General features: G+C 66.8%; 1 protein-coding gene across 1 annotated transcript in view; it reads right to left on the bottom strand.

Moving 5' to 3' along the window:
• ASIC3 (acid sensing ion channel subunit 3) overlaps nucleotides 1-21,207 on the bottom strand; it is a 52,712-nt gene extending 31,505 nt beyond the window's left edge. Inside the window, exons 1-2 of the mRNA XM_077809547.1 lie at nucleotides 20,653-21,207; nucleotides 5,635-5,785 (exon numbers count right to left, since the gene is read on the bottom strand). Coding sequence (XP_077665673.1) covers nucleotides 5,635-5,785; nucleotides 20,653-21,207 — 706 coding nt within the window. The remainder of the gene's footprint in view (nucleotides 1-5,634; nucleotides 5,786-20,652) is intronic.
• Nucleotides 21,208-26,198: the final 4,991 nt, after the last annotated feature.

The following is a 26,198-nucleotide window of genomic DNA, read 5'->3' as shown; positions in this document are numbered from 1 at the left end:
CCGGGGACGGGGTCGGGCGGGGACGGGCGAGGCGGGGGTGTCACTGTCCCGGGGACGGGGTCGGGCGGGGCCAGGCGAGGCGGGGTGTTGCTGTCCCGGGGACAGGGTGGGGGGACTCGGGTGTCACTGTCCCGGGGATGGGTTCGGGCGGGGCCGGGCGAGGCAGGGTGTCGCTGTCCCGGGGACAGGGTGGGGGGGACCCAGGTGTCACTGTCCCGGGGACGGGGTTGGGCAGGGCCGGGCGAGGCGGGGTGTTGCTGTCCCAGGGACGGGGTGGGGGGAGCCGGGTGTCACTGTCCCGGGGACGGGGTCGGGCGGGGCCGGGCGAGGGTGGGGTGTCACTGTCCCGGGGTGATGGGGTCGGACGGGGCCAGGCGAGGCGGGGGTGTCACTGTCCCGGGGACGGGGTGGGGGGACCCGGGTGTCACTGTCCCGGGGACGGGGTCGGGCGGGGCCGGGCGAGGTGGGGTGTCACTGTCCCGGGGACGGGGTGGGGGGACCCGGGTGTCACTGTCCCGGGGACGGGGTCGGGCGGGGCCAGGCGAGGCGGGGTGTTGCTGTCCCGGGGACAGGGTGGGGGGACCTGGGTGTCACTGTCCCGGGGACGGGGTCGGGCGGGGCCGGGCAAGGTGGGGTGTCACTGTCCCGGGGTGATGGGGTCGGACGGGGCCAGGCGAGGCGGGGTGTCACTGTCCCGGGGACGGGGTTGGGGGTACCCGGATGTCACTGTCCCGGGGTGATGGGTTCGGACGGGGCCAGGCGAGGCGGGGTGTTGCTGTCCCAGGGACGGTGTGGAGGGACCCGGGTGTCACTGTCCCGGGGACGGGGTCGGGCGGGGCCGGGCGAGGCGGGGTGTCACTGTCCCGGGGACAGGGTCGGGGTCGGGCGGGGGCCGGGCGAGGTGGGGTGTCACTGTCCCGGGGTGATGGGGTCGGACGGGGCCAGACGAGGCGGGGTGTTGCTGTCCCAGGGACGGGGTGGAGGGACCCGGGTGTCACTGTCCCGGGGACGGGGTCGGGCGGGGCCGGGCGAGGCGGGGTGTCACTGTCCCGGGGACGGGGTCGGGGTCGGGCGGGGCCGGGCGAGGTGGGGTGTCACTGTCCCGGGGTGATGGGGTCGGACGGGGCCAGGCGAGGCGGGGTGTCACTGTCCCGGGGACAGGGTGGGGGGACCTGGGTGTCACTGTCCCGGGGGTGATGGGGTCGGGCGGGGCCGGGCGAGGCAGGGTGTTGCTGTCCCAGGGACGGGGTGGAGGGACCCGGGTGTCACTGTCCCGGGGATGGGGTCGGGCGGGGCCGGGCGAGGCGGGGTGTCACTGTCCCGGGGACGGGGTCGGGGTCGGGCGGGGCCGGGCGAGGTGGGGTGTCACTGTCCCGGGGTGATGGGGTCGGACGGGGCCAGGCGAGGCGGGGTGTTGCTGTCCCGGGGACAGGGTGGGGGGACCTGGGTGTCACTATCCCGGGGACGGGGTCGGGCGGGGCCGGGCGAGGCGGGGTGTTGCTGTCCCGGGGACAGGGTGGGGGGACCTGGGTGTCACTATCCCGGGGACGGGGTCGGGCGGGGGCCGGGCGAGGTGGGGTGTCACTGTCCCGGGGTGATGGGGTTGGGCGGGGCCAGGCGAGGCGGGGTGCTGCTGTCCCGGGGACGGGGTGGGGGGACCCGGGTGTCACTGTCCCGGGGACGGGGTCGGGCGGGGCCGGGCGAGGCGGGGTGTCACTGTCCCGGGGACGGGGTCGGGCGGGGCCAGGCGAGGCGGGGTGTTGCTGTCCCGGGGACAGGGTGGGGGGACCTGGGTGTCACTATCCCGGGGACGGGGTCGGGCGGGGCCGGGCGAGGTGGGGTGTCACTGTCCCGGGGTGATGGGGTCGGGCGGGGCCAGGCGAGACGGGGTGTTGCTGTCCCGGGGACGGGGTGGGGGGACCCGGGTGTCACTGTCCCGGGGACGGGGTCGGGCGGGGGCCGGGCGAGGCGGGGTGTCACTGTCCCGGGGACGGGGTCGGGCGGGGCCAGGCGAGGCGGGGTGTTGCTGTCCCGGGGACAGGGTGGGGGGACCCGGGTGTCACTGTCCCGGGGACGGGGTCGGGCGGGGCCGGGCGAGGCGGGGTGTCACTGTCCCGGGGTGATGGGGTAGGGCGGGGGCCAGGCGAGGCAGGGTGTTGCTGTCCGGGGACGGGTGGGTGGAGCAGGGTGGGAGGGGGGACCCGGGTGTCACTGTCCCGGGGACGGGGTCGGGCGGGGCCGGGCGAGGCGGGGTGTCACTGTCCCGGGGTGATGGGGTCGGGCGGGGCCAGGCGAGGCAGGGTGTTGCTGTCCCGGGGACGGGGTGGGGGGACCCGGGTGTCACTGTCCCGGGGACGGGGTCGGGCGGGGCCGGGCGAGGCGGGGTGTCACTGTCCTGGGGACGGGGTCGGGCGGGGCCAGGCGAGGCGGGGTGTTGCTGTCCCGGGGACAGGGTGGGGGGACCCGGGTGTCACTGTCCCGGGGACGGGGTCGGGCGGGGCCGGGCGAGGTGGGGTGTCACTGTCCCGGGGTGATGGGGTCGGGCGGGGCCAGGCGAGGCAGGGTGTTGCTGTCCCGGGGACGGGGTGGGGGGACCCGGGTGTCACTGTCCCGGGGACGGGGTCGGGCGGGGCCGGGCGAGGCGGGGTGTCACTGTCCTGGGGACGGGGTCGGGCGGGGCCAGGCGAGGCGGGGTGTTGCTGTCCCGGGGACAGGGTGGGGGGACCCGGGTGTCACTGTCCCGGGGACGGGGTCGGGCGGGGCCAGGCGAGGCGGGGTGTTGCTGTCCCGGGGACAGGGTGGGGGGACCTGGGTGTCACTATCCCGGGGACGGGGTCGGGCGGGGCCGGGCGAGGTGGGGTGTCACTGTCCCGGGGTGATGGGGTCGGGCGGGGCCAGGCGAGACGGGGTGTTGCTGTCCCGGGGACAGGGTGGGGGGACCCGGGTGTCACTGTCCCGGGGACGGGGTCGGGCGGGGCCAGGCGAGGCGGGGGTGTTGCTGTCCCGGGGACAGGGTGGGGGGGACCTGGGTGTCACTATCCCGGGGACGGGGTCGGGCGGGGCCGGGCGAGGTGGGGTGTCACTGTCCCGGGGTGATGGGGTCGGGCGGGGCCAGGCGAGACGGGGTGTTGCTGTCCCGGGGACGGGGTGGGGGGACCCGGGTGTCACTGTCCCGGGGACGGGGTCGGGCGGGGCCGGGCGAGGCGGGGTGTCACTGTCCCGGGGACGGGGTCGGGCGGGGCCAGGCGAGGCGGGGTGTTGCTGTCCCGGGGACAGGGTGGGGGGACCTGGGTGTCACTGTCCCGGGGACGGGGTCGGGCGGGGCCGGGCGAGGCGGGGGAGTCACTGTCCCGGGGACTGGGTCGGGGTCGGGCGGGGCCGGGCGAGGCGGGGTGTCACTGTCCCGGGGACGGGGTCGGGCGGGGCCAGGCGAGGCGGGGTGTTGCTGTCCCGGGGACAGGGTGGGGGGACCTGGGTGTCACTGTCCCGGGGACGGGGTCGGGCGGGGCCGGGCAAGGTGGGGTGTCACTGTCCCGGGGTGATGGGGTCGGACGGGGCCAGGCGAGGCGGGGTGTCACTGTCCCGGGGACGGGGTTGGGGGTACCCGGATGTCACTGTCCCGGGGTGATGGGGTCGGACGGGGCCAGGCGAGGCGGGGTGTTGCTGTCCCAGGGACGGTGTGGAGGGACCCGGGTGTCACTGTCCCGGGGACGGGGTCGGGGCGGGGCCGGGCGAGGCGGGGTGTCACTGTCCCGGGGACAGGGTCGGGGTCGGGCGGGGCCGGGCGAGGTGGGGTGTCACTGTCCCGGGGTGATGGGGTCGGACGGGGCCAGACGAGGCGGGGTGTTGCTGTCCCAGGGACGGGGTGGAGGGACCCGGGTGTCACTGTCCCGGGGACGGGGTCGGGCGGGGCCGGGCCGAGGCGGGGTGTCACTGTCCCGGGGACGGGGTCGGGGTCGGGCGGGGCCGGGCGAGGTGGGGTGTCACTGTCCCGGGGTGATGGGGTCGGACGGGGCCAGGCGAGGCGGGGTGTCACTGTCCCGGGGACAGGGTGGGGGGACCTGGGTGTCACTGTCCCGGGGTGATGGGGTCGGGCGGGGCCGGGCGAGGCAGGGTGTTGCTGTCCCAGGGACGGGGTGGAGGGACCCGGGTGTCACTGTCCCGGGGACGGGGTCGGGCGGGGCCGGGCGAGGCGGGGGTGTCACTGTCCCGGGGACGGGGTCGGGGTCGGGCGGGGCCGGGCGAGGTGGGGTGTCACTGTCCCGGGGTGATGGGGTCGGACGGGGCCAGGCGAGGCGGGGTGTTGCTGTCCCGGGGACAGGGTGGGGGGACCTGGGTGTCACTATCCCGGGGACGGGGTCGGGCGGGGCCGGGCGAGGCGGGGTGTTGCTGTCCCGGGGACAGGGTGGGGGGACCTGGGTGTCACTATCCCGGGGACGGGGTCGGGCGGGGCCGGGCGAGGTGGGGTGTCACTGTCCCGGGGTGATGGGGTTGGGCGGGGCCAGGCGAGGCGGGGTGCTGCTGTCCCGGGGACGGGGTGGGGGGACCCGGGTGTCACTGTCCCGGGGACGGGGTCGGGCGGGGCCGGGCGAGGCGGGGTGTCACTGTCCCGGGGACGGGGTCGGGCGGGGCCAGGCGAGGCGGGGTGTTGCTGTCCCGGGGACAGGGTGGGGGGACCTGGGTGTCACTATCCCGGGGACGGGGTCGGGCGGGGCCGGGCGAGGTGGGGTGTCACTGTCCCGGGGTGATGGGGTCGGGCGGGGCCAGGCGAGACGGGGTGTTGCTGTCCCGGGGACGGGGTGGGGGGACCCGGGTGTCACTGTCCCGGGGACGGGGTCGGGCGGGGCCGGGCGAGGCGGGGTGTCACTGTCCCGGGGACGGGGTCGGGCGGGGCCAGGCGAGGCGGGGTGTTGCTGTCCCGGGGACAGGGTGGGGGGACCCGGGTGTCACTGTCCCGGGGACGGGGTCGGGCGGGGCCGGGCGAGGCGGGGTGTCACTGTCCCGGGGTGATGGGGTAGGGCGGGGCCAGGCGAGGCAGGGTGTTGCTGTCCCGGGGACAGGGTGGGGGGACCCGGGTGTCACTGTCCCGGGGACGGGGTCGGGCGGGGCCGGGCGAGGCGGGGTGTCACTGTCCCGGGGTGATGGGGTCGGGCGGGGCCAGGCGAGGCAGGGTGTTGCTGTCCCGGGGACGGGGTGGGGGGACCCGGGTGTCACTGTCCCGGGGACGGGGTCGGGCGGGGCCGGGCGAGGCGGGGTGTCACTGTCCTGGGGACGGGGTCGGGCGGGGCCAGGCGAGGCGGGGTGTTGCTGTCCCGGGGACAGGGTGGGGGGACCCGGGTGTCACTGTCCCGGGGACGGGGTCGGGCGGGGCCGGGCGAGGTGGGGTGTCACTGTCCCGGGGTGATGGGGTCGGGCGGGGCCAGGCGAGGCAGGGTGTTGCTGTCCCGGGGACGGGGTGGGGGGACCCGGGTGTCACTGTCCCGGGGACGGGGTCGGGCGGGGCCGGGTGAGGCGGGGTGTCGCTGTCCCGGGGTGATGGGGTGGGGCGGGGCTGTCCATGCCAGGTGTTGCTGTCTGGGGGAGTAATGGCGTCCCAGGTGTGTGGGGAGCCCTGTGCCCGGCGCCCAGCCTCACCGCTCTCCCCCCAGACGGGCAGGTACTCGTCCTGCTGGATGTTCAGCATGAGCTCCAGCCCGTTGCCGGAGCCGCCCTTGACGGTGGTGAGGAGCTCGGTGCCCGGCGCCCCGGCATTGAACGTGTAGCACTTGCCCAGGCGTGTGAAGATCTGCAGGGGAGACAGAGCCGGGCACAAGGGGTCAGCCCCAGTCCAGCCCAGGGAGACATGGCACCGGGACCTGCCGCACTGGGGGGTGGCTGAGCCATGTGCAGAGCTGTGCTGTGTTGGGGGCAGCTGGGGGGGGGGCTGGGCCATGTGCAGAGCTGTGCTGTGTTTGGGTGGGGGGCTGGGGGGGGCTGGGCCATGTGCAGAGCTGTGCTGTGTTTGGGTGGGGCTGGGCCATGTGCAGAGCTGTGCTGTGTCGGGGGGGCTGGGCCATGTGCAGAGCTGTGCTGTGTCGGGGGGGCTGGGGGGGGCTGGGCCATGTGCAGAGCTGTGCTGTGTCGGGGGGGCTGGGGGGGGGCTGGGCCATGTGCAGAGCTGTGCTGTGTTTGGGGAGGGCTGGGGGGGCTCGGCCATGTGCAGAGCTGTGCTGTGTCAGGGCGGGCTGGGCCATGTGCAGAGCTGTGCTGTGTTTGGGGTGGGCTGGGGGGGCTTGGCCATGTGCAGAGCTGTGCTGTGTCGGGGGGGAGCTGGGGGTGTGTGACGAAGTGGGACTGTTCTTAATGGTTCCTCTGAATACTGTGGGGATGCCTCAGTTTCCCCATGGCAGTTCTTAAGTCTCTAGGGGGTGGGGTAAGGGGGTATGATCACTGCAGAGCCCTAGAGGGCAGGTGTGTGCAGGGGTCTGGACACAGATAATGGCCGACACCCCGTTTCCTGGCCACGGATGGCCTGGGCCCTTCCCCCCTGCAAGGTGAGAGCTAAAGGGTTGGAGAACAAAGGAATCAGGTGACCTCCTGGTCCGGGAAAGGGACAAAGCCCAGAGGAGGACGGGGGGCTGGAGGGAGTTTCAGTTTGGGGCTGGCTGGGACATGGAGTGAAGTGCAGACGGAGTTGTCTGGCTCACTGCCCCCCAAAATGGACCCAGCTGAGGGGGTCCTGTCTCTGTCTGCACCTACAAGCTCTGTCGTAGACCACGTTCCTGTCGTCTAATAAACCCTCTGTTTTCCTGGCTGGCTGAGAGTCCCGTCTGACGGCGGAGTTGGGGTGCAGGACCCTCTGGCTTCCCCAGGACCCCGCCTGGGCGGACTCGCTGTGGGAAGCGCACGGAGGGGCAGAGGAGGCTGAATGCTCCGAGGTCAGACCCAGGAAGGTGGAGCCGGGGGAGCTGTGTGTCCTGCAGACAGGCTGCTCCCCGAGAGGAGACTTCCCCAGAGTCCTTGGCTGGCTTCACGGGGAGCAGTTCCAGATCATCGCCCGGGGACACCGTGACAGGGGACTGGGCCATGTGCAGAGCTGTGCTGTGTCTGGGGGGGCTGGGCCATGTGCAGAGCTGTGCTGTGTCTGGGGGGGGGATTGGGGGGGCTGGGCCATGTGCAGAGCTGTGCTGTGTCTGGGGGGGGACTGGGCCATGTGCAGAGCTGTGCTGTGTCTGGGGGGAGTGGGGGGAGCTGGGCCATGTGCAGAGCTGTGCTGTGTCTGGGGGGGAGTGGGGGGAGCTGGGCCATGTGCAGAGCTGTGCTGTGTCTGGGGGGGCTGGGCCATGTGCAGAGCTGTGCTGTGTCTGGGGGGGGACTGGGGGGGCTGGGCCATGTGCAGAGCTGTGCTGTGTCTGGGGGGGCTGGGCCATGTGCAGAGCTGTGCTGTGTCTGGGGTGGGACTGGGGGGGCTGGGCCATGTGCAGAGCTGTGCTGTGTCTGGGGGGGGCTGGGCCATGTGCAGAGCTGTGCTGTGTCTGGGGGGGCTGGGGGGGCTGGGCCAGTGCAGAGCTGTCGTTCTGGTCTGCGCACTCCCAGCTACCCAGTCCCTCGCCCGCCCGTCAGGAGCTCGGCGAGGCCAGGGGGACACTTGGGCTGACCCACCGGTGGGGCCTGGCGGAGGTGAGGACTGAGCAGCAGGAGGAGGGGCAATACCTGGCGCAGCACCCTCGTGGTGCTCAGCTCAGCCGGTAAAGCCCAGTCCGTGGCCAGGCGCGGCTGGCGCAGGGCCACAAGCACAGCCGGTGGGGCCAGCACCATGCACCCCGGGGTGAGATCTGACGAAAGCCTCGTTTCTGGAGCGTGGGGAGCAGGGTGGGGCCGCGTCCCACTGAGGAAAGACACCGCAGGAGCCGCCTGCCCGGCCTGGTGCTGGGGGTCCACCCTGCGGCAGGCGCGGCGGGGGTGTCTGAGCAGCCAGGCGCGCGGTTTGCCTCAGGGCGGCCGCAGTAACGCTAGTCTGGAGGCCGTGTCGGCGTTGAGAACAGCCCACGGGTGGGATCCATGTGCCCAGGGTTTGCCCCCCAAGAGCATATGGGCACTATTCCGTTGGTACACAGGCCCTCGCGACCCACAGTGCACTGGGGACGTTCACAATGCCAGGGTTTGTCACCAGCTGGGAGTCGACCTTCAGGGACTGGCCGGGATGGTATTCCCACGGCAGGACCCTGGCACAAGCGACGTTCCTGTCCCCACCGTGTGACCCCCTCCTGCCTGCGCTCGTGAAACCAGCCCCTGACCCATGCTCAGCCAGTGCAGAGCGGCTATGGGCACGTGGCTACCCACCCGCTTGGAGGCCAGTGTCCACATCAGTGCAGTTGCTGGGCTCGTCCCAGTCCTTGGGGAGCCAATTCCCCCTGACGGGCCCTGTGACGGCCAGGCCCGCGGAACCAGCCCCCTCAGCCAGGACCTGCAGCTACCATAGCTGGAGCTGGATGTGCCTGGGCACCAGGGGTCAGGGATGCTCTGTGCTCCCACACCATGGACTGCCGGGCCCAATGGCAGGGTGGGAGAATCGTAGCGCCCCGGGGTCAGCTAGTCCAACCCCCACCACCCTGCAGGAGCTGTTGGGTCTGTCCCATTCCAGACAGACGGCTCCAGCCTCCTTGGGAAACCCTCCAGGGAAGGAGCTTCCACAACCCCCCCGAGGCGTCAGTTCCATTGTCCCACTGCTCTTACAGCTGGGAAGTTTTTCCTGAGATTTCATCTAAATCTGCTCTGCTGGAGTTTGACCCCATGGCCTCTTGTCCTGCTCTCCAGAGAGAACAGCTTTTCTCCATCCTTTCAAGTATTCAAAGCCTGCTGTCATGTCCCCCCTGAATCTCCCCTTTTCCAGAGCAAACATACCCAGCTTTGGCCTTTGCTCCAATGGCTTGTACTAGTAATGTGTTTGTGGGGAGAAAGGGGCTTATTGATTGGGGGGGGCGGGGGGAGTGCTTGTGGGCCTTGCTTGCCATGCAATGCTGGATAAAGGAGGGGGATGAATCCATGGGACCATCCCAGGAAGTTACTAAGGTGGGAATTGTCCTACCCCGCTGCAGAGGGGAACAGTGTTTGCTCCTGATCCTGGGTTTAGCCTCACTGTCTGTCTGATGCAGCCGCAGCCAGAATCTTTCTCGAGGCCACTATGGATGTGGAAGCCCTCTACACCAACATTCCACACAAAGATGGACTACAAGCCGTCAGGAACACTATCCCCGATAATGTCACGGCTAACCTGGTGGCTGAACTTTGTGACTTTGTCCTTACCCATAACTATTTCACATTTGGGGACAATGTATACCTTCAGATCAGCGGCACTGCTATGGGTACCCGCATGGCCCCACAGTATGCCAACATTTTTATGGCTGATTTAGAACAACGCTTCCTCAGCTCTCGTCCCCTAAAGCCCCTACTCTACTTGCACTATATTGATGACATCTTCATCATCTGGACCCATGGAAAAGAAGCCCTTGAGGAATTCCACCATGATTTCAACAATTTCCATCCCACCACCAACCTCAGCCTGGTCCAGTCCACATAAGAGGTCCACTTCCTGGACACTACAGTGCTAATAAACAATGGTCACATAAACACCACCCTATACCGGAAACCTACTGACCGCTATTCCTACCTACATGCCTCCAGCTTTCACCCTGACCACACCACACGATCCATCGTCTACAGCCAAGCTCTGCGATACAACCGCATTTGCTCCAACCCCTCAGACAGAGACAAACACCTACAAGATCTCTGTCAAGCTTTCTTACAACTACAATACCCACCTGCAGAAGTAAAGAAACAGATTGATAGAGCCAGAAGAGTTCCCAGAAGTCACCTACTACAGGATAGGCCTAACAAAGAAAATAACAGAACGCCACTAGCCGTCACCTTCAGCCCCCAACTAAAACCCCTCCAATGCATTATTAAGGATCTACAACCTATCCTAAAGGATGACCCAACACTCTCACAAATCTTGGGAGACAGGCCAGTCCTTGCCTACAGACAGCCCCGCAACCTGAAGCAAATACTCACCAACAACCACATACCACACAACAGAACCACTAACCCAGGAACTTATCCTTGCAACAAAGCCCGTTGCCAATTGTGCCCACATATCTATTCAGGGGACACCATCACAGGGCCTAATAACATCAGCCACACTATCAGAGGCTCGTTCACCTGCACATCCACCAATGTGATATATGCCATCATGTGCCAGCAATGCCCCTCTGCCATGTACATTGGTCAAACTGGACAGTCTCTACGTAAAAGAATAAATGGACACAAATCAGATGTCAAGAATTATAACATTCATAAACCAGTCGGAGAACACTTCAATCTCTCTGGTCACGCAATCACAGACATGAAGGTCGCTATCTTAAAACAAAAAAACTTCAAATCCAGACTCCAGCGAGAAACTGCTGAATTGGAATTCATTTGCAAATTGGATACTATTAATTTAGGCTTAAATAGAGACTGGGAGTGGCTAAGTCATTATGCAAGGTAGCCTATTTCCTCTTGTTTTTTCCTACCCCCCCCCCCCCAGATGTTCTGGTTTAACTTGGATTTAAACTTGGAGAGTGGTCAGTTTGGATGAGCTATTACCAGCAGGAGAGTGAGTTTGTGTGTGTATGGGGGTGGGTTTTTGGAGGGGGGTGAGGGAGTGAGAGAACCTGGATTTGTGCAGGAAATGGCCTAACTTGATTATCATGCACATTGTGTAAAGAGTTGTCACTTTGGATGGGCTATCACCAGCAGGAGAGTGAATTTGTGTGGGGGGGTGGAGGGTGAGAAAACCTGGATTTGTGCTGGAAATGGCCTAACCTGATGATCACTTTAGATAAGCTATTACCAGCAGGACAGTGGGGTGGGAGGAGGTATTGTTTCATATTCTCTGTGTATATATAAAGTCTGCTGCAGTTTCCACGGTATGCATCCGATGAAGTGAGCTGTAGCTCACGAAAGCTCATGCTCAAATAAATTGGTTAGTCTCTAAGGTGCCACAAGTACTCCTTTTCTTTTTGCGAATACAGACTAACACGGCTGTTACTCTGAAACTTGTCATAAAAGGCTTTGTTTGTGTGTCGCAGGAGGGGGGAGTGTTGACCTGGGAATGTGGCAGGGGAGTTTCACTGCGGATGGGAGACCTGAGAGCCTGTAACCTGAGCCAGGAGGGGGAGGGGGAGGTAACACCTCTGCCCTGGAAACTGGACAAAGACTGCTGGAGGGAGCCTGCTGGGGGGGTTTTGGTTTCAGTTTGGAGCTGGGTGCTGGAACGCAGGGAACCCCAAGGCTGGGGTCTAAGCTCCCTGCCCTCCACCTGACTGAGGGGTCCTGGGTGTATCCACAAGTTCTGCTTGAGACTGTGTTCCTATTGTCCAATAAACCTCCCGTTTTACTGGCTGGCTGAGAGTCTCAGTGAATCCCAGGAAGAGGGGTGCAGGGCCCGGACTCCCCCACACCCCATGACACATTCCCAGGTCAACACTCTGCCCTCCCTGCTGCGTCCCATCTCTCCCCGCTTCGAGACTGAACTGAGCGGGGTCACTCTGATCAGTGACCTGGGGAAGTTCAGGGCCCTCTCTCCAGGACAGCGCATCCGCTATCAGGTTGGCCCTTCCCTTCACGTGGACCACGTCCATGTCATAATCCTGCAGGAGCAGGCTCCACCTCAGGAGTTTGGCGTTGGCTCCTTTCATCTGGTGCAGCCAGGTCAGGGGAGAGGGGTCGGTGTAGACGGTGAAGTGTCGCCCGAAGAGATAGGGCTCTAGTTTCTTGAGGGCCCACACCATGGCCAGGCACTCCTTCTCGATGGCTGCGTAGTGTTGCTCCCAGGGCAGCAACTTCTTGCTCAGGTACATGATGGGGTGTCTCTCCCCCTTTTCGTCCTCCTGCATTAACACCGCCCCCAGTCCCGTGTCGGAGGCGTCGGTGAACACCACAAAGGGCTTGTCAAAGTCTGGGTTTGCCAGAACTGGGCCACTGACCAGAGCCTCCTTCAGCGCCCGGAAAGCCTCCTGGCACTGCTCGGTCCAGACCACCTTGTCTGGCTTCCCCTTCTTGCATAGCTCAGTGATGGGGGTGGCTATGGTGCTAAAGTGGGGCACAAATCTTCGGTAGTATCCTGCCATCCCAATAAAGGCTTGGACCTGCTTTTTGGTGTGGGGAGCGGGCCAGTCTCTGATCACCTCCACCTTGGCTGGTTCCGGCTTTAGGAGGCCGCTCCCCACCCGGTGGCCCAGGTAAGATCCTTCAGCCATCCCCACCTTGCACTTCTCCGCTTTTACAGTCAGCCCAGCCCCCTGGAGTCTGTCCAGCACTTGTCTAACCTGGGACACATGGTCCTCACAGGTCTGGCTAAAGACACAGATCTCATCAATATACGCCACGGCAAAACTCTCCATCCCCCTCAGGAGCTGGTCCACTAGGCGCTGGAAGGTGGCCGGCGCTCCCTTGAGGCCGAAAGGCAGGGTCAGGAACTCATAGAGCCCCAGAGGGGTGATAAAGGCCGATTTCAGCCGGGCATCTGCATCCAGCGGCACTTGCCAGTAGCCCTTTGTAAGGTCCATGGTGGTAAGGTACCGGGCTCCTCCCAGCTCGTCTAGGAGCTCGTCCGGCCTGGGCATGGGGTAGGCATCAGATACAGTGATGGCACTGAGCTTCCGATAGTCCACACAGAACCGGACAGACCCGTCCTTTCTGGGGACCAGCACCACCGGCGAGGCCCAAGGGCTGGCTGATGGCTGGATCACCCCCAAAGCCAGCATGTCCCGGACCTCTCTTTCCAGGTCCTGAGCAGTTTTCCCTGTGACTCAGAAGGGGGAGCATCTTATCGGCGGGTGCGACCCTGTCTGCACCCGGTGGAGAGTCAGATTAGTGCGTCCAGGCTGGTTGGAAAACAGCTGTCGGTACGGATGCAGCACCCCCCTGACCTCAGCTTGCTGGGCAGGGGTTAGCTGATCTGAGAGGGGAATTGTTTCCAGGGGGGAACCAGCTCTGGTCCCAGGGAATAGATCTACTAAAGGGTCATCTCCCTGCTCTTCCCACTGTCCACACACGGCCAACACCACATTCTCCCTGGCATAATATGGCTTCATCATATTCACATGGCACACCCGGCGGTGGTGCGCCCGGTTCGACAGCTCCACCAGATAGTTTACCTCACTGAGCTGCTTGACAACCTTGAAAGAGCCCTCCCAGGCGGCCTGTAGTTTGTTCTTTCTCACGGGGATGAGAACCATCACCTGATCCCCGGTGGCATGGGCACGGGCCCGCGCCGTGCGGTCATACCAGACCTTCTGCTTCCTCTGGGCTCTGGCCAGATTCTCCCTGGCCAGGCCCATGAGTTCAGCCAGTCTCTCTCGGAAGATCAGGACATACTCCCCCACTGACTCTCCATCGGGAGTGGCCTTCCCCTCCCATTCGTCTCTCATCAGGTCCAGGGGGCCCCTCACCCTCCGTCCATATAACAGTTCGAAAGGCAAAAATCCGGTAGACTCCTGGGGCACCTCCCTGTACACGAACAGCAGGTGAGGTAAGTACTTGTCCCAGTCCTGCGGGTGCTGGTTCACAAAGGTTTTCAGCATCATCTTTAGCGTCCCATTGAACCTCTCCACCAGCCCGTTGGACTGGGGGTGATACGCTGAGGCCCAGTTGTGCCGGACCCCACATTTCCCCACAAGCACCGGAGCAGGGCCGACATGAAGTTGGAGCCTTGGTCTGTCAAGACTTCCTTGGGGAACCCCACTCGGCTGAAAATGGTCAGGAGCGCATCCACCACGGTGTCTGCTTCAATGGAAGCTAAGGGCACTGCCTCGGGGTAGCGGGTGGCAAAATCTACCACCACCAGAATGTATTTCTTCCCCGACCGGGTCGTCTTGCTGAGAGGCCCCACGATGTCCATGGCCACCTTCTTGAAAGGCTCCTCTATGATGGGCAAAGGTCTCAAAGCCGCTTTCCCCTTGTCCCGGGCCTTCCCCACCCTCTGACAGGGGTCACAGGATCGGCAATACTGCCGGACCGTGGTAAAGACCCCGGGCCAGTAAAAGTTCTGTAGCAACCTCTGCCGGGTGCGCCGGATTCCCCGGTGCCCTGAGAGGGGGATGTCATGGGCCAGGTACAGGAGCTTGTGGCGATACTTCTGGGGGACCACCAGCTGCCTCCTGGTCCCACAGGACTCCACTTCCCCTGGGGGAGCCCATTCTCGGTACAGGAACCCCTTCACCCACAGGAACCTCTCCTGGCAGCCTCTCCTCATGGTCCGTACCACACCAAGGTCGGGCAGGTCCCTGAGCTTCCGCAAGGAGGGATCTTTCCTGAACTCGGCCTGGAACTCAGCGGCTGGGGAAGGGATGGGGACCTGTGTCACGGAGTCCCCTGGCGATGCTCTGGAATGGCTCCCTATGAAGCCAGGCAGGACTCTGGGGCAGTCTCCTTTCTGGGAGCAGCCTGTCTGCAGGACACACAGCTCACCCAGCTTCCACCTTCCTGGGTCTGACCTCGGAGAATTCAGCCTCCTCTGCCCCTCCGTGCGCTTCCCACAGCGAGTCCGCCCAGGGGGTCCTGCACCCCAACTTCGCAGTCAGACGGGACTCTCAGCCAGCCAGTAAAACAGAGGTTTATTAGACGACAGGAACATGGTCTAAAACAGAGCTTGTAGGTGCAGAGAACAGGACCCCTCAGCCAGGTCCATTTTGGGGGGCAGTGAGACAGACAACTCCGTCTGCACTTCACTCCCTGTCTCCAGCCAGCCCCAAACTGAAACTCTCTCCCACCACTCCTCCTCTGGCTTTGTTCCTTTCCAGGGCCAGGAGGTCACCGGATTCCTTTGTTCTCCAACCCTTTAGCTCACACCTTGCAGGGGGGAAGGGCCCAGGCTATCAGTTGCCAGGAAACAGGGTGTCGGCCATTCTCTGTCTCCAGACCCCTGCACACACCTGCCCTCTAGGGCTCTGCAATGATCATACCCCCTTACCCCACCACCTAGAGACTTAAGAACTGCATAGGGGAAACTGAGGCACCCCCACACTATTCAGAGGAAACATTAAGAACAGTCCCACTTCATCACAACCGGTTCCCCCTCACTGGCCAGGTCTGAGGCCACAGCCTCTCTGAGCCATGCCCCTCGGCGCTCCCTCCCCACCAGGGTAGGGTCCTGCGCCTCCGGTGTGGTACCCTCTCCAAGGTCAGGGCACAGTGCCCCTCGCCGGCTCTGGCTACGGGTCACAACCAGGGCGGTCTGGGGGTTGCTTGGCCAGTCCTCTAGGTCTCCCCCCATCAAAACTTCAGTGGGCAAATGGTGGTGCACCCCCACATCCTTGGGGCCCTCCTTGTCCCCTTATTTCAATGTACCCTCGCCACGGGCACCTTAAATGGGGTCCCGCCCACCCCTGTCAGGGTCAGGTAGGTGTTGGGCACCACCCGATCTGGGGCCACCACCTCAAGCCGGGCCAGCGTCACCTCCGCGCCCATATCCCAGTGTCCATTGACCTTCCTCCCATCCACCTCCAGGGGAACAAGGCACTCTCTCCGGAGGGACAGCCCCGCGCCCACCCTGTAAACCGAGAACCCTGAGTCCAGAGCCTCCAGCCCTCTGGCGGAGCTGGCCTGGGGTACTCTTCCCTCCTGAGCAGGTGGTAAACTGGTAGCCCCCCTTGCCTGGGCCGTCTGCCCCTCGTCCAGCTGGGTCCCTACCCAGTTAATCCTGGGTAGGTTGGGTCTGTTCAGTCTGTCCCTGAGCCTGGGGCACTGGGTCCTTACGTGGCCTCTCTGGCCACGGTGATAGCAGCTCAGGTCACATTGGTCCCCTCGAGCGGGTCGGAGGGGCCCGACGCCAGGCGTTCCCCTTGGGAGGGGGTTCTCCCTATTTCCCCGCTGGGAGGTCCCATGGTGACTCTCTCTCTGCGTCGTGGGGGGCCTGTTCTTTTGGGACTCCTCCCTGCTACCCCCTGACCGACTGTTCACAAACTCGTCGGCCAGCTGCCCTGCGTGCTGGGGGTTCTCCAGCTTTTTGTCCCCCAACCACAGCCTCAGGTCGGAAGGGCACTGTTCATACAGTTGCTCCAGTACGATTAGGTCAAGCAGGTCCTCTTTAGCTTGGGCCCCAGCTGTCCACTTGCGGGCATACCCCTGCATCCGGTTGGCCAGTTGTAGGTAGGTGACCTCAGGCATTTTACGCTGACTCCGGAACCTTCTCCGGTACATCTTGGGGATCAGCCCAAACTCACGGAGCAGGGCCTGTTTGAACAGTTCATAGTCCCCTGCCTCCGGCCCTGTCATCCGGCTGTACACCTCCACGGCTTTGGGGTCCAGTAAGGGGGTGAGGAACTGGAGCCTGTCTGCAGGGTCAACCCTGTGCATCTCGCAGGCATTCTCAAAGGCCGTCAGGAAGCTATCTATGTCCTCCCCCTCCTTCCACTGCGCCAGGAAGCACTTATCAAAGCTCCTTGCAGTCTTGGGTCCCCCCTCATGCACCGCAGCCGGGGCCCCACTGCTCCTCAGCCTGGCCAGCTCCAGTTCATGCTGTCTTTGTTTCTCCTTCTCCTCCTGCTCATGCCTATGTTGCCTCTCCTTCTCCTGATGTTCCTGCTCCTTCTCCTCCTGCTCATGTTGACGTTGCTTTTCATGATCCTCCAGCTCCCTCATTTTCATCTCCCTCTCCCATTCCAGCCGCATCCGGCCCAGGGATGGGGAGCTCCGCCGGGAGGATCCCCTGCTGGCTGCCGGGGTCAGGGTGCCCTCCGTATTCACCGGGCTTCCCCCAACCCCTCCCCCAGGCCTAGGTAGGAAGGGTCTCGGGATGTCCTGGGCAGCAGTCTGACCCCTCCCAGCCCCAAGCCCCACGCTGCGTCCGCCGGGCGGCTTCCCTCCAGGACAGGGATCGGGTCATCCAAGTGATCCCTCTCCTCCAACTGGGCAATCAGCTGTTCCTTGGTGGACCTCCCGATGCGCAGCCCCCTCTGCCTGCACAGCTCCACCAGGTCGCTCTTAAGGCGTTTAGCGTACATCTCCCTGCTGGCCACTCGCAGGCCGGGCAGCTTTCCACGGTTTCCAGGAAAAGCCCCTAGTGTGCCAGTCCTTCTTGAGGTCACCACCTCTTTGCCAGGGTCGAGCTGCAGACTCCTCCGCCCCTGGGACCACTCTCTGCGATCCCCGGGGGACCCAGTTACTGCAAAAGTCCTTCTGTCTGGTCACACACTCCCAGGGGTTAACCGCCCCCCGAAACCGCTCCTCGCTGAGCCTTCAGCACGCCTGGTCCTCGTCAATCCCCCTTCGTTTTACTGCTCCCCAGTCACTTACTGCAGGAAGCGCCGTCCACGGGGTGCAGTAGAGCCCACCTCTGCCACCAGTTGTCACGGAGTGTGGGGGAGTCCAGGCCCTGCACCCCTCTTCCTGGGATTCACTGAGACTCTCAGCCAGCAAAACGAGAGGTTTATTGGACAATAGGAACACAATCTAAAACAGAGCTTGTGGGTACACCCAGGACCCCTCAGTCAAGTCCTTCTGGGGGAGCAGGGAGCTTAGACCCCAGCCCTGGGGTTCCCTGCATTCCTCCACCCAGCCCCAAACTGAAAACTAAACCCCCCAGCAGGCTCCCTCCTGCAGCCTTTGTCTAGTTTCCCGGGCAGAGGTGTCACCTCCCCCTCCTGGCTCAGGTGACAGGCTCTCAGGTCTCCCATCCGCAATGAAAGTCCCCTGCCGCATTCCCAGGTCAACACTCCCCCTCCCTGCTGCATCACACATGCGCCCCCTCTCCCCCCCCCCGTGTGGGGCACCCCGAAATGGCGACTGGGCCCTGGGTTGGAGACTTTCACCCCAGTGCCCTGGGTAGGGGTGTGATGGACGCAGCAGGCCCATGCGGGTACCGCAGCACCCAACCCACACCAGGGACGCTGTCCTGGCAACAGCTACACAGGTAAGGGAGGGGAGGCATCGCCATGGCAACGGCTGCACTGAAAGAGGGGAGCCATTGCCATGGTAACAAAGGATCCATCTAAAGAAGGGGGAGAGGGGGCCATGGTGACGCGGGGGCGGGGAGCCGCCTCCATGACCATCCGTGTCCGGTCTCCTTTGAATGCCCCTCGCCTGCCCACCGGGGCTCAGGGGGGGGACACGCCTGCTATTGTGGGGTTGGCCCCACAGGCTCCCTGTGCTGGGGGGTGACCCCAGCTGCAGCGAGAGCTGAGCACAGGGTGGGCACTGCCAGGAGGGGCTGTGAGCTTGGGGCTGCCCCTTCAGGACGGAGCCATGTGGGGCAGGGAAGGGTCGCGGGGCGCCCTCATTGCCCCCTCCATGGGCCTGTCCCCTCTCCAGCCTCCCACGCTCCCGCTCGTCCCTGGATCTGCCTTCTCCCTGGCCCCCAAGCTGCCAGGCCGGCCCGGCCCAGCGGGGCCAGGCCCAGCAGCTCCAAGGGACCCTGCCCAGAGGGAGACCCCCCAAGCCCCTAGCGGACGCCGGCCCAATGCTGTCGCAGGCAGCCCAGCCAGATGGACGCTCTCGTTATCCACAGCAACGTCCGATGCTCTGACCGTGTCTGAACGCTTGGCCCGAGCGAGACCCTGTGGCAGGGAGTTCCACCGGCTCCGCGTAGGTGGGGACAGAGGGATCCCTCCCCTCAGCCTGGAGCGTGTGGCCTGCCTGCCCCGCGCGGGAAACAGAGAGTCTGCACCTGGTGCCCCCCTGCCCTGCATCCCGGCCCCACACGAAGGTCCCAGCCTGTCGCCCTGCTCGGGCAGGCGCCACCCTAGGCCTCAGCACTCTCAGCGCCTGGCTCCATCCCCAGCTCTGCTCGCCCCATTCCTGAGTCTCCCGGGGTCCCTCTCTCGCTGCAGCCCACGCACCTGCCCCGCCCCCACAGTGCCCCCTGCTGGGACTGGAGTAGCCGGGAGCTCCCCCCCACAGCCAGCGCACCTGCCCCGCCCCCCACAGCGCCCCCTGCTGGGAGAGGCCAGAGCTGAAGTACCTGGGAGCTCCTCTGAGCCAGGGCTTCTGCCCTGCCCCAGAGAGGAATCCTCCCCACCTGCCTCCTGCAAACACTGTCTGCCCCGCTCCGTTCTTAAAGGGGCAGCACCCAGCAAACACCAGCCAAGGCCGTGCACCCGCCCGCCTGCCCCGCAGCTGCAGCAGGCCCCTGGCACAGCTTGCACAGGGTCCAGCTCCGCCCAGCATTGGGCATTAGCAGGATCTGCACCCACGCGCCAGCGTCCGCTCTCGAGGGCAGGTCCCAGCTCCAGGGGTGTGGGGCTGACGGGGGAGTTACCCACAGCAGAGCAGCCTGGTCAGGGAGACCCAATGCACACACACCGCCCCATGGCACACGGGCACCCATGGCCCCTGCGTCACACACACATGCACACACAGCCCCCGCTTTACCCAAGTGTGCGAGAGTGGTGATGCTAGCCGCGGGACTCTTGGTTTCTGCTCCTGGCACTAGGCTGCGAGCATGGTCCTGTGGGTGCGAAGGACACTGAGCTCCGCCTGCCCCCCATTTGGGCCGCCTGCGGGAGCTGTGGCCATGGCCAGCCAACGCCGCCTGTCCCACCTGGGCTGGGGCAGCAGAGTCACTCTCGGCACCGAGCGCGGTGCAGGACGGGCCAGAGGGAGGACACAGCGGCGCTCGCTGGCCAGCGAGGCGAGCGGCGTGCAGCCGAGAAGCGGCTTGGCTGGGGGTGCAGGGAGTGTTCCCAAGGGGTCAGGTCCGTGTCACTGCAAACTGCAGAAATGGTTCCAACTGAACCCCCTGTGCCAGGCCGGCTTGGGCGCGCGCCGCGAGGGTGTGTCTGAGCCACACGGCCGCTGACCGGCACAGGGCAGCGCAGCTGGCAGGGTGTAGGGAATATCAACGGGGTCAGAGCGTCCAGCGCCGCTCAGCCAGCCAGGGGGACAGCCAGGCCCACAGGCCAGCGGGGCGAAGCGGGGGGCTCCTAGCCAGGCTGCAGGGGCCAGGCCATTGCTTGTGGCATTCGGGCCCATCCTGTGAGGAGGGCTGTAGTGACCCTGGGGCGGCATCCGGGGTGTCTCCTCTGGGAAACGCCCGTCGGCCTGCGGCCCAGAAAGGTGCTTTCGGGAGCTGATGGCTCAGCCTTAGCCTCCAGCCCCGGCTCCCGAATGTCGCCCTGCTCGTGGCACCAGAGACAGCTGGGGGCCCATGCACCCGGGAGGGGCCGGCAGCTCCGTGGCTGGCAGGGGCTGGAGCCCTGCGGCTGTGGGGTACCAGAGGCAGAGGGGAGCCTGGCCCGTCCGCAGACAGCTGGGCTAGGGAACAGATGGGCCCCGGAGCGGGGCCTGGTCCTGCCGGGCGGGTATTAGCTCCAGAGATGGGGGGACAGCAGCCCAGCCGCGGGGGGAGCAGGAGTGCCGTGCCCAGCACTAGGCACGTGGGGGAGGGGTGAATCGTCACCCTGTTCCCTCGCTGACGCCCTGGGGGCGCGAGTCCAACGAGCCCAACGCAGCCGTGCCAACAGCCCCCCGCCCCGCCAAGTGACGGACAGACCCAGCCCAGGACCCCCCCGCGAGCTGCCCCCCAGGCCTGGAGTCAAACATCCCCCCGCCTTGCCCAGCCCCCCGCAGGCAGAGCCACCCCCAGCCCCGGGCCTGAGGCAGGCTGCGGCCGTGCCGGCCGGGGGCCGCACTCACCGCGGTGAAGTTCTGGGCGCCGCAGTCGGCCCCACGGAAGCTGCACTGCAGCAGCATCTCGGCCATGTCGTGGCCCGTGCGGTTGTAGAAGTCGGCCATGTCGAAGGGCTTGGCTTTGAAGTGCCGGAAGTTGGCCTTGTCCCGCAGGGCGGCCAGCAGCTGGGGCTCGGCCAGGTGGGGGCTGCGGACCTCGTAGCGGTCGCTGAGCAGGGCCAGCAGCTGGCCCACGTGGTAGAGGTCGTTGCGGGTGATGCGGGAGAAGCGGAACTCGTTGAGGTTGCAGATGGTGATGGCGGGGAAGGTCAGGTTGGGCGCGGCCACCTCGTCCAGCCTGGTGACGTGCGGGTAGGTGAAGAAGTAGGTGACGCGCTCCATGCAGACCACCAGCAGCAGCCCCAGCGAGCCCAGGAAGAAGAGGGCCCAGAGCACGCGGCGCAGCGAGAGCGAGCCGTGCCGGAAGATGTGGTTGACGCCGTGCAGCGAGCAGTTATTGGCGAAGACCTGGAGGCTGGAGAGCTGCTCGGCCCCCGCGCTGCCCTGCGAGCAGGCCCTCATGGTGGCTCCAGCCCCTGTCCCTGGCAGGCCCTCACGCCCCAGCGCCGGGGCGGGCACCTGGGCTCCCTGCTGCCCCGCCTCGCCTGGCCTGCCCGCGGCGCCCGCCCATGCCCAGCTGTCAGGCCCCCGCGTCCCGGGCTCCCGGCGCGGCCAGAGCAGGACCCTGCTCCCACCAATCGCAGGCGCTGGCAACCGCAGCCCCGGATCACCACGGCGACGGAATGCGGCCTGGGTCCCCGTCGCCGGGCTGCGCCCCCCCGGCGGGCCCCCCCCCGGCGGGCCCCCCGCGCGGCAGCTGCTCAGTAGCCCTTTGTGCACCCGTCTCCCGGGCGGGCTGCCTGCCGGTGCAGCCTGCCGGCGCGATGGCTCCAGCTCCTCAGCAGGCTGCGGCTCCCCCGCCCCTGAACACGCTCAGGCAGCTGCTCGACTCCCCAGCCCGAGCCAGCGCTGTCCCCTCCCTGCCTCCCTCACACCCGGACCCGATCCGTCCCCGGGCCGAGCGCCCAGCCGCCGGCCCCTCCCGCCCCGCGCCCAGCTGGGGCTGCACCCGGCCCGGCACCCATCTGTGGGTGGGCGAGATCCACCGCAGAGGGAGAGAGGCCCAGTGGGCGAGAATGGGGGAGGGGCCGGGAGCCAGGACTCCTGGCTTCTCTCCTGGTTCGGGGGGGGGGGGGTGCAGCGGTGCCTAGTGGGTAAGAGCAGGGGGGCTGGGAGCCAGGATTCCTGGGTTCTCTCCTGGCTCTGGGGGGCAGTGGTGCCTAGTGGGTTAGAGCAGGGGGGCTGGGAGCCAGGACTCCTGGCTTCTCTCCTGGTTTGGGGGGCTGGGGGGGTGCAGCGGTGCCTAGTGGGTAAGAGCAGGGGAGCTGGGAGCCAGGATTCCTGGGTTCTCTCCTGGCTCTGGGGGGCAGTGGTGCCTAGTGGGTTAGAGCAGGGGGGCTGGGAGCCAGGATTCCTGGGTTCTCTCCTGGCTCTGGGGGCCAGTGGGGTCTGGTGGGTTAGAGCAGGGGGGCTGGGACACGGGACTCCTGGGTTCCATCTCTGGCCTTGCTGCTCAGGCTGCGTGACCTGGGGCAGACACACACTCTCTCTGGCAGATTCCCAGCACTAATGCTGCCGGGGGAGGGGGGGTGTAGTATCCCAAGCGGGGGGTTTCTACCCCACCCACAGGTATCCCCTCCAGGGTCTCACTGCCCACAGCTGGGCACCAGGGGCCATCCCCAGCAGGCTGCCATGGAAGGCAGACACCCCTGCCAGGAGCACGACCTCCAGCCAGTGCCCCCGGCTGCCCTGGCTGGGAGCTGCCTGCAGACCCAGGAAGACGAAGGACACTCGGAGGGCAGGGAAGCGGGGAGTGGAGGCGGCAGCTCCTGGAATGCTGATGAGCCTGTGCCCTGGTAGCTGCACCCCCAAGTCATGTCCTCCTGACCTGATTGCCCAGCGCAGTCAGTGCCAGGCCCAGGGCCGACCATGCTTCCCCCTCCCGCTCCGAGCCCCCCATTCACTCAGCAGAGAGACCTGGAAACAACGATGGTCCATGGTCACCCCACAGGGACCCAGCCCCTCCCACTCTGGGGCAGCCCACCCCATGGGGACCAGGCCTCCCATTGCAGGAGGGCACTGCTCTGGGGAAGCTTGCAGTGCTGGGCGCCCTGCCTGCAGGTGACGGGTATGGCCCGGGGCCGGCAGCAGCTAGGTGTGCAAGGTGAGGGCAGGGCTCCCCATGGGCCAGGGAGGCTGAGCGCAGCTTGTAGCGGGGGGGGCTGGGGCCCACAGACAGGCACCAGGCAATACAATGGGCAGGAAAATGACCATGGAGAGCACAGCGCCCCCTGGTGCCAGGGTGGGGGATACTGGCACAGCCGGGGGGGGCAGCCCCTCCCCAGCACAGCGCCCCCTGGTGCCAGGGTGGGGGATACTGGCACAGCCGAGGGGCAGCCCCAGAGCCAGCACAGCGCCCCCTGGTGCCAGGGTGGGGGATACTGGCACAGCCGGGGGGGCAGCCCCTCCCCAGCACAGCGCCCCCTGGTGCCAGGGTGGGGGATACTGGCACAGCCGGGGGGGCAGCCCCTCCCCAGCACAGCGCCCCCTGGTGCCAGGGTGGGGGATACGGGCACAGCCGGGGGGCAGCCCCTCCCCAGCACAGCGCCCCCTGGTGCCAGGGTGGGGGATACTGGCACAGCCGGGGGGGGGGGGGGCAGCCCCTCCCCAGCACAGCGCCCCCTGGTGCCAGGGTGGGGGATACTGGCACAGCCGGGGGGGCAGCCCCTCCCCAGCACAGCGCCCCCTGGTGCCAGGGTGGGGGATACGGGCACAGCCGGGGGGGCAGCCCCTCCCCAGCACAGCGCCCCCTGGTGCCAGGGTGGGGGATACGGGCACAGCCGGGGGGGCAGCCCCAGAGCCAGCACAGCGCCCCCTGGTGCCAGGGTGGGGGATACGGGCACAGCCGGGGGGGCAGCCCCTCCCCAGCACAGCGCCCCCTGGTGCCAGGGTGGGGGATACGGGCACAGCCGGGGGGGCAGCCCCTCCCCAGCACAGCGCCCCCTGGTGCCAGGGTGGGGGATACGGGCACAGCCGGGGGGGCAGCCCCTCCCCAGCACAGCGCCCCCTGGTGCCAGGGTGGGGGATACGGGCACAGCCGGGGGGGGCAGAACCTCCCCAGCACAGCGCCCCCTGGTGCCAGGGTGGGGGATACGGGCACAGCCGGGGGGGGGGGCAGCCCCTCCCCAGCACAGCGCCCCCTGGTGCCAGGGTGGGGGATACGGGCACAGCCGGGGGGGGGGGCAGCCCCAGAGCCAGCACAGCGCCCCCTGGTGCCAGGGTGGGGGATACGGGCACAGCCGGGGGGCAGCCCCTCCCCAGCACAGCGCCCCCTGGTGCCAGGGTGGGGGATACTGGCACAGCCGGGGGGGGGGGGGCAGCCCCTATCCAGCACAGCGCCCCCTGGTGCCAGGGTGGGGGATACGGGCACAGCCGGGGGGGGCAGCCCCTCCCCAGCACAGCGCCCCCTGGTGCCAGGGTGGGGGATACTGGCACAGCCGGGGGGGCAGCACCTCCCCAGCACAGCGCCCCCTGGTGCCAGGGTGGGGGATACAGGCACAGCCGGGGGGGGGCAGCCCCTCCCCAGCACAGCGCCCCCTGGTGCCAGGGTGGGGGATACGGGCACAGCCGGGGGGGCAGCCCCTCCCCAGCACAGCGCCCCCTGGTGCCAGGGTGGGGGATACGGGCACAGCCGGGGGGCAGCCCCTCCCCAGCACAGCGCCCCCTGGTGCCAGGGTGGGGGATACGGGCACAGCCGGGGGGCAGCCCCAGAGCCAGCCTGGCTGAAGGGGAGGGAATGGGAATCCGGACGGCTCCCCTGGAGCAGGTGCCCGCCCTGGAGCAGGTGCCCGCCCTGGAGCAGCGAGACCAACACGTGCCAGCGGCTGCAGGGCTCCCATAGCCCCTGCCCGCACCGCGGCCTCCACAGGGCCAGCCCCGCACAGAGCCAGCTGTCGGGGCCTGGCCTCTGGCCCCAGGGGCCTGGGGCAGGGCTGGGGGGGAGCTCCTGGCTACTCCAGTCCCCGCCCGGGGCACTGTGGGGGGCAGGGCAGGGGGGTGGCTATGGGGGGAGCTCCCGGCTCCTCCAGTCCCAGCAGGGGCACGCTGCAGGGCAGTGGCATGCTCTCTCATTGCCCTGTGCTGTGCAGCTCGTGGTGTGGGGCAGGGGAGCTGCGGCTGCAAAAGGGGCAGTTGCTGGGGCTCTCTGCCCAGCACGGCGCCCGCACTCCAGGGCCGACGACAGCAGAGGTCTCGCAGGGGGAGGGGAAGGCCTGGCAGCACCTCTGCAACCCCCCCGCCCCGTGCCTAGCTCTGCCTGGAGCCAGCCCCCTCCTGGCACAGGGTGCAACACACCTGCCGTGGGGCTGGGGGCACCTTGGGCCTGCAAGGTGCAAGCCCAGGGCTGCTGGAGCCAGGAGCAGGGCTCCCCAAGGCCCAGTCTTCCCTCTCCAGCAGGCCTGTGCCCTGCCTGGCTGGCTCTGCCACTCAGCATGCCTGGGGGGAGCCTGGCAGGCCGCTCACCTGTCCCAGGCCTGGGGGCAAAGGGTGCAGTAGTCGATTTTGACCCAGGTACCTCTGGGTGCCCACAGTGAAGGGTCCCAGAGGTGCACAGGGTTACGGGGAGCTCCTGTGTCTGGAGCGTATGTCCTAGGGCACCAGAGACTGGCACAGGAGGGCTCCCGTGACAGCTGCTGTCTCACTAGTCCCCAGCCTCCGTGTGAAATGCACGTACAGACCCCCTGGGAGGGGGCACAGACGTATCCAGCAGCCATGCTTGCCAGGCCTGCGGCTAGGGGTGACGAGCATCTTCTGTGGGACCAGAGCTCCCCACCTGCAAATGGAGGAGCCTGGTTGCCAGTGGTCTCCTCTGCAGGCTGAACCGAACGCTGACGCAGGAGTCTGAAAACGTCACAGAAAAGTACCAGGAAGATGAACCCGGGGGGGGGGCGGGGGGGGGCAGGGGAGGGCAGACTAGAGTTGCCAACTTTCTAATCACACAAAACCGAACACCCCTGCCCTGCCCACTGCATCCACCTCCCTGTCACTTTCCCTGGGCTGGGGCAGGGGCGCAGGAGGGGCCGAGGACCCTGGGGTGGGGACAGAAATGAGAGGTTCAGGGCTGGGGTTTGGGGTGCAGGCTCCAGCTGCGGGGGCCTGGGGTTTGGGCTGGGAGGGCTCAGGGCTGGGATGTGGGCTCTAGGAGGGGTTTGGGGTTTGGGAGGGGGCTCAGGGGGTTGTGGCGTGAACTCTGGGAGGGAGTTAGCGTGCAAGAAGGGGGTTGGGGTGCAGGAGGGGGTTTGGGGTGCAGGCTCCACTTACCAGGCGGCTCCCAGTCAGCAGCGCAGAGGGGCTAAGGCAGGCCTGCCCTGACTCCACGATGCTCCTGGTAGCGGATGCTGTCTGGCCCCTAGACGCAGGGGCAGCCAGGTGGCTCTGTGCCCTGCCCACGCCCG

The sequence above is a fragment of the Eretmochelys imbricata genome, chromosome 2 (genome assembly GCF_965152235.1).
Source record: "Eretmochelys imbricata isolate rEreImb1 chromosome 2, rEreImb1.hap1, whole genome shotgun sequence".
NCBI classification, from domain to species: domain Eukaryota; kingdom Metazoa; phylum Chordata; order Testudines; family Cheloniidae; genus Eretmochelys; species Eretmochelys imbricata.
The sequence above is the reverse complement of the archived record's forward strand: the minus strand, read 5'-3'. Positions and strand labels throughout refer to the sequence as shown.